Source organism: Microtus ochrogaster, unplaced genomic scaffold, assembly GCF_000317375.1.
Source record: "Microtus ochrogaster isolate Prairie Vole_2 unplaced genomic scaffold, MicOch1.0 UNK27, whole genome shotgun sequence".
NCBI lineage: Eukaryota > Metazoa > Chordata > Mammalia > Rodentia > Cricetidae > Microtus > Microtus ochrogaster.
In genome coordinates, this window is record NW_004949125.1 from 3,017,203 (window position 1) to 3,024,749 (window position 7,547).

Here is a 7,547-nt window from a genome sequence, read left to right on the forward strand (position 1 = left end):
TTTCTTTTCTTCTTATTTCATGGCTGACTGGCCCCTGTCCTCCTTTTCTCACTCCTCCCTCTTCTCCTTCTATTTGTTCTTTGCCTGGCAGCCCTGCCTGTTTCTCTCTTCTGCCTAGCTGTTGGCTACTCAGCCCTTTATTAGACCAATCGGGTATTTGTAGGCAAAGTCACACAGCTTCACAGAGTTAAAAAAAATGCAACACATCTTTGCATCATTAAACAAATATTCCACATTATAAACGAATTCAACACATCTAAAATAATAATCCACAACACCCACCTCTTTATTTTCTTTGAGGTTGGCTTATAAAATCCCTGTCTTAAACCATTTGACCCTGCCCTGTCCCTGCCTCTGTGGCCAGGTCTTGTTCTCTGGAAATCCAGCCTGATGATGTTTAGCTCCTGCAGACCTGGTCTCTTACTTGCTTCCAAAACACTTGTTTTTCTCTTAGCTTTATACTTGCTCTCTTCCCCAGCCCTTGAATGATGTCCCATTGTATTGTGTACATAAACAACATGTGATTAATTTCTCTTTCCACCTTCTGAAGTATCTAGGAAGGGTATTTTTCCACCTGTGCCCTGGCTTCATGATTCTTCAGAGGGCTTCTCCACTGTCAAGTCTGAGGTTTTCTTCGCCTGCTTGTTTCTCTGCAGACTCATAACCGGTGTTGCAGCTGCATGGCACCTGCCGTCCCTTCTCTGCTTACAGCGTGTGTTTCTCTCATTCTTGCTGTTTGTGAAATTGATCATGAACTCTTCCAGCTTATGGCTGCCGAGCACTTTTCCTATCCCCTTAATTGATTTATTGCTCACTTCTCGTTTCTCACCATGGCCCTCATAGAGTCTCTGAGAATATCTAGTCATCGGGTGGTGCAGGTCTCCAGAGTGGCTGCGTGTTGTTCCCTTAGGAAATGTCTTGTTTACCTTTTATGCATGAAATGTTTCTGGACTGCTGTTACTCCTGATTGGCTTGGGAAGACTCTTCACCATAGGTACCCAGTTGACCCTCTACAAAGTGAACCTGTCTCCAGAGGCGTAGCACTAATGGCTCTGAACCGCTTGCAAGAGTTTCCTGAAATCCTCATTAACTGCATTTGCTCCATGGTCCTAGCATCTTCTCATCGTGGGGTTTTCATCTCTGCGCTTTACGTTTCGCTAGGATGGGCTGTGCTGTCGAGTTTCCTCCCCTGGACATGTTTTCCTTCCCAGCTCTTATCACTCCAGTTTCACCCTTCTCTCTGCAGTAAAAGTAGGCAGGACGTCCAGCAGGAAAGCTTAGGAACAGAGACTTGTAGGTGCCTGTATGCAAAGAATTTGCTGGCTATCCCAGGAATCCTAGCATAAGGCCGTGGGCACTGTGATCTGTCTCAGCCAACTTGATAGGACGTGATGATGTATATAGTATTGATCTCCAGAACAAATCCTAACTTCATTGTTCCATATGACTCTTTCTTAGTTAATAGCCTGCTTTTCCTGGGACAGAATGTTTTCAGTTATGACCTATCCTGCCTGGCTTTGAGTCATTTTTGAGTCCAGGTGGTGATGTGTTGGTTTTTGGCACTGGTGGATTCTGGGAGGCGGTAAGAAGAATAAGATTAATAGTTTGAGATTTGGTATGCATGACATCGAGTGAAGTAGGTCTATCCCATAATTTCTAAGATAAGTGAAAACAAAAATCACCATTGGAAGAGCATGCTGAGGGCCTGACTCTTACATTTGCACACAAAGTGGAACTCACATTCAGAATTAGACCGCGGCAGGTTGTGTGCAAACGGCTGTGTCAGCGCTTTTCAGTTGCTGTCATTGCAGATGGGGTTTTTCCTAGGGACCACAGGCTTCCAAATAACCACATACAGACTATTATTAATTATAAATATTTGACTGAGAACTTGGGCTTGTTACTAACTAGCTCTTAGAACTTAAATTAACCCATAATTCTTATCTGCAGTCTAACACACGGTGGTACCTTTTTTCAGCATGGCATGTTCATTTCCTGCTTCCTCTGGGTCTGACTGGCAACTCTATCCTTTATCCCCAAGCTTTCTTTTTGTTCACAACTCTCAACTAATCTCTGCCTGCCTAGCTATTGGCCATTTAGCCTTTTATTAAACCTTGGCAAAGACACATCTTCACAATGGACAAAAAGATTATTCCACAGCACAGCATGACCAAGGGAACAGAGAAGAGAGCGTTTATGTGGGGCTGATGGTTCCAGAAGGATAATAGTCCATCGCTGTCACAGCAGGGTGTGGCAGCAAGAGGCGGGAGCAACAGCTGAGAGCTCACATCTCAGTCTACAGACAGGAAGCAGAGAGAGAAAACTCCAAGTACCAGGAGTCTTTTGAAACCCAAAAGCTTCTTTTACTGATACTTCCTTCCAAACAGCCACCAACTAGGGACCAAGTATTTAAATGCTCAAGACTTACAAGGAACATCTCGTTCAAACCAACACAGAGCTGGCAGATTGAAAGCGGGAAAAATAAATGCTCAGGAAACCTTCAGTATGTATTCTGTGCCTCTTGCTGTCATGAGCATTTCGAGTCCTGTAATCCCACAACAACCGTGTAAGGTAAAGCCCGTCACTTCCTGCTGATAGGTGGAGATGGTGGCTGTAGAGGCTGTTAAGTAGCTCTCCCTGGATGACCATATCAGTTCATACAGCACAGTTAGGAACTGTCCAGCTAGGAACAGTAGTACATTTCATGGTCAAAGTGAGTTCAGTCTTAAACCACAGCCTTGATAGAATCCTTTTTTTTAAAAAAAATTCAAGCCTTTTAGGGGATGACATCTTTTTTTTTTTTTTTTTTTTTTTTTTCTAGACAGGGTTTCTCTGTGTCACAGCCCTGGCTGTCCTAGAACTAGTCTTCTAGACCAGGCTGGCCTAGAACTCCCAGAGATCCTCTGCCTCCCGAGTGCTGGGATTAAAGGCGTGCGCCACCACCGCCCGGCGGGATGACATCTTTTCTGTGTCTTTTGGTGCTCCTTGTCTCACATAGATGGTCCAGAACTCGCCTTCCAAGTGAAGCTTAGAGGGAGAGCCTGGGTCTCACGTTCTAGACACGAGCAATTTAGGTGTAAAATTTATGTGCCACTGTTGTGTGGAATGCAGACGAGATAATATGGAAGGATACAAGGTGGAGAACGAGGCACAGGTGTGTCAGCGTGGTCAGCAACGCCTCAGATTCTAGCCTCTCCCAGTGTGCGTGATGTGGAGAAAGTGCTTGTCGGCCACCACACCGTCCTGTTTCCGTATGTCTTGTTCAGTGGCGCTCCTAACTGTCCTGTGGGCTCTCCTTTGCTCTGAGTCCTTTCATCCAGCACCCCGTCCTTTCCACCAGTCATTGCTCTGGATCCGTGGACAAAATGTTAGAAAGTGACCCAGGTCAAAGGTGCTCAGTGTCGTCAGTTTCCTTTCTTTCCCGCCAGTGGAGATCTGTCTGTTACTCCAAACGATTCAGCAGTGTGGGTACTAACAGGAGTGTGAAGCTAAACTCAAAGTGAGAGGCTGTGTATCAGTCGTCGGACCATGTCTTATGTAGGAAAATGTACAAACTTGCGTGCAATTTGTTCTTCTTTAGATGAAATCTGGCAGGCGAATGACCTGATGGAGAAAGCCCCGGAAGATGGAAAGAAGCTCTTGAGGGCCGCTGTGCTCAGCTACAGAAGCGTGGTCGGAAAGACGGGCAATGCTGCCGGTGAAGCTGCTGCTGTAGAAACAACACTTGTTCCTTCAGGGAAAGTCATCCCTAAGTGCAGCTCCTGCGCGGAGAGCTTGACGTGTATCTCCGCCTTCATCAGCAGTGATGGAAGCTACACAAAGATGAAACCCAGTGTCTGTGCTGGATGTGGGAAATCGCTGCTCCACACTAAGCCCGAGAAAACACATCCAGGAGATGATTCTTACGAATTTAGTCAGAATGAAGACGATTACACTCTAAATGAAGAAAATTTTTACCAAAAGCTTCGTACTTTGGAGAAGCCCTTTGAATATGTTGAGTGCCAGAAATCCTTCCCAAAGAACACTGTTTTCGTTGATCCCGTGGAGGAGAAGCCCTATGACTGGAGTGAGTCTGAAATGGCTTTCCTCCAGATGTCAGAGCTCAGTGTCCACCAGGGTTCTCACATGGAAATGAAGCCCTACGAGTGCCGGGAATGCGGGAAGTCCTTCTGTAAAAAGTCCAAATTCATCATCCACCAGAGAACTCACACGGGAGAGAAACCGTTTAAGTGTAACCAGTGTGGGAAGTCCTTCTGCCAGAAGGGAACCCTCACCGTGCATCAGAGGACACACACAGGGGAGAAGCCCTATGAATGTAACGAGTGCGGGAAAAACTTCTACCAGAAGTTACACCTCATCCAGCACCAGAGAACTCACTCAGGAGAGAAGCCCTATGAGTGCAGCTACTGTGGGAAGTCCTTCTGCCAGAAGACGCACCTCACGCAGCACCAGAGGACACACTCAGGCGAGAGGCCCTACATCTGTCCCGACTGTGGAAAGACTTTCTCTCAGAAGTCAGCCCTTAACGACCACCAGAAGATCCACAGCGGGGTGAAGCTGTACAAGTGCAGCGAGTGTGGGAAGTGCTTCTGCCGCAAGTCCACACTCACCACCCACATGAGGACGCACACCGGGGAGAAGCCCTACGAGTGCAACGAGTGCGGGAAGTTCTTCTCCAGGCTGTCCTACCTGACCGTGCACTACAGGACCCACTCGGGGGAGAAGCCCTACGAGTGTGCGGAGTGCGGGAAGACCTTCTACCTGAACTCCGCCCTCATGCGGCACCAGCGGGTGCACACCGGAGAGAAGCCTTACGAGTGCAGCGAGTGCGGGAAGCTGTTCTCACAGCTGTCCTACCTCACCGTGCACCACCGCACTCACTCGGGAGTGAAGCCCTACGAGTGCAGCGAGTGCGGGAAGACCTTCTACCAGAACTCGGCCCTGTGCCGGCACCGGAGAATCCACAGAGGGGAGAAGCCCTACGAGTGCTACGTATGCGGGAAGTTCTTCTCGCAGATGTCCTACCTCACCATCCACCACCGCATCCACTCGGGGGAGAAGCCCTACGAGTGCAGCGAGTGCGGGAAGACCTTCTGCCAGAACTCCGCCCTGAACAGGCACCAGCGGACACACACGGGGGAAAAAGCCTACGAGTGTTACGAGTGCGGGAAGTGCTTCTCGCAAATGTCGTACCTCACCATCCACCACCGCATCCACTCGGGGGAGAAGCCCTTTGAATGCAGCGAGTGCGGGAAGGCCTTCTCTAGGATGTCCTACCTCACCGTGCACTACAGGACACACTCGGGAGAGAAGCCCTACGAGTGTAACGAGTGTGGGAAGAAGTTCTACCACAAGTCAGCGTTCAACAGCCATCAGAGGGTTCACCGAAGAGGGAGTGCCATGTAGCTGTGTGGGAGGCTCCCTACAGCGGACTCAGATGACCACCTCAGTGAGCAAGTGGAGCCCTGTGGACATTTGTTCCTCCGCACCCATAGCTTTCATATCCAAGGGTTCAACCGACCAGAACTACTTAGGGAAAAGGTTTTATCTGTACTGAATATAAATACAGACTTTTTTCTTGTACAATATGACAACTTTGATATTGCATTTGTATGATATTAAACATTATAGATCATCTAGAGATGAGTTAAAATACATAGGAAGATTATGTAGGCTGTACACAAATACAGCATTTTACATAGGGACTTAATAAACTGCAGACTTTGGTGTCCAGTTGGTCCTAGAACCACACTTACACATACCAAAGGATACTTTATCAGAGAGCCCACACAAGTGAGCAGGACATGGCCATGTGAAGTAGATCCATCCGGAAATTCACAGGGCAGAAACCACAGTCGTGACAAGAGCACATAGCAGCCTATCCAGGAGTAAGAATCAAACTGCTGTCATGGAGTTGACTCACTTAACTGTGAGACGTACACTCCTTTGGAAACTCTGGTACTAAGGATGTTTTGTAAAAATTAAGATAATCTGCTGGAAATAAGTACACTCTATAACTACAGGATATAAATGTTAGTTGAGTTAGCAAAGTTTGCTGCATTAAACTGGCAAATAATTCCCTAGGAACACAGGACTTGGGGTTTCTTGTTCTTATTTTAGTAACCATCACAGAAATCATGTTCGTTCTGTTTTAATCAAGCTTGGAAGAGCGTATCCTTAGTTTGTAACGTATGGTAAGGTAGCCCATTCTAACTAAGTTCGCCGTCATGTTACTTTTGAATATGCATTTCACTGGAGTAGGATCAGAAAGTTATGAACTATGCTTTTTCCTTGTTGCTTGTGTTTTAAAATGCAATTGATCATTGTACAGGATTATATCTGTAATAAGCCATCTTTTTTGTTGTTTTAAACTATAGCAAAGACGACAGAAATGTATCTATAAAATAGGAAACTCTGAGCAGATCATTTTAAATTAAGCCAGAGTCTTCAAGGTTGAGAAGTAGCTTCAGCACTCACTACTCTGTACAACCACGACCTAAGAATGTTCTCCTTCATCTCTGAGTTTGCTCACTTCCTTCTTATGTAGATGTGAGGTCCTAGATCACAGGGCTGTGCAGCTGTCTGTGCTAGTGTGGGGAACGTTCTCCACTCTGCCATCGCTAGGAGGTGAGAACACACAAATCAGGGTGTGGCAGACATCATCCCTGCCGTCTGTCACTCCCTCCTGGCTCTTTGCCCTCCTGGGAATATGGGCTATAACTCCTGGTAAGTGTCTTTGGTAGAGATAATCCTTCCCTGTAGCCTAGGACCCAAGTCTAAAGAGTTAGTGGGGTTATCAGAGATTGTCTCCTGAAAGAGTTTCCTCAAAGAAGCTGAACCTTAGTGAGCATCGCCTTGTCTGGATGTGGTGACTCCCAGCAGTGGCCACAGTGTAGCAGTCATAGCCGTACAGAAGTAGAATAAACTGGGACCTGATGTCTCAGAGGCACTAAACCAGCTTGACTGAAGCCGCTCCATGTCTGGACTGTGTCTTTTTCTAAGAGACTATTTGTTTCTAAGCCAGTTGACTTAGGAACATTCTGCTAGTAACAAGACAGTCTACCTGGTGTAGCATTACACTTTGTAGGAGTTATGCAGTTCGGAAGTGGACTCTAGCTAAATCATTTATTTTGATGTGTTAATAGAGAGATTTATTATCTGTAAATTTGTATGTAAATAACCTGAACATTGAAAATGAATTTGAAACAAACGTATATGCTTCCTTGAGCTGCCCTGTCATTGGCCTGTAAGATTGTTTTCCTATGTGTTTGTGTGTGCGCAAGTGTGTAGAGGCCCAAGGACAACTTTCAGGTGATGTCTTGTTTGCTGAGACAGGGTGTCCCTAACTGGCCTGGAGTTCACCTAGTAAACTAGGCTGGCCCAGCATGTCTCAGGAGCCACCTGTATCCAGCTCCTCATTGCTGAGGTTACAGGTGCCTATGGTCCCATTGTACATGGATTCTGGAGATGGAACTTGAGTCATACGTGTGCACAGCAGGAACGTAACCAACAGCCAGCTACAGCCATAGCTGACTTTAATACGTGTG

General features: G+C 46.7%; 1 protein-coding gene across 2 annotated transcripts in view; it reads left to right on the forward strand.

The window, feature by feature from the left end:
* Positions 1-7,205, forward strand: part of Znf12 (zinc finger protein 12) — a 14,920-nt gene extending 7,715 nt beyond the window's left edge. For both annotated transcript variants that reach the window (XM_005368007.3, XM_005368009.3), the window contains one exon: positions 3,581-7,205. In XM_005368007.3, the coding sequence (XP_005368064.2) occupies positions 3,581-5,406 (1,826 nt within the window). In that variant the 3' untranslated portion in view covers positions 5,407-7,205. The remainder of the gene's footprint in view (positions 1-3,580) is intronic.
* The last annotated feature ends 342 nt before the right edge of the window (positions 7,206-7,547 follow it).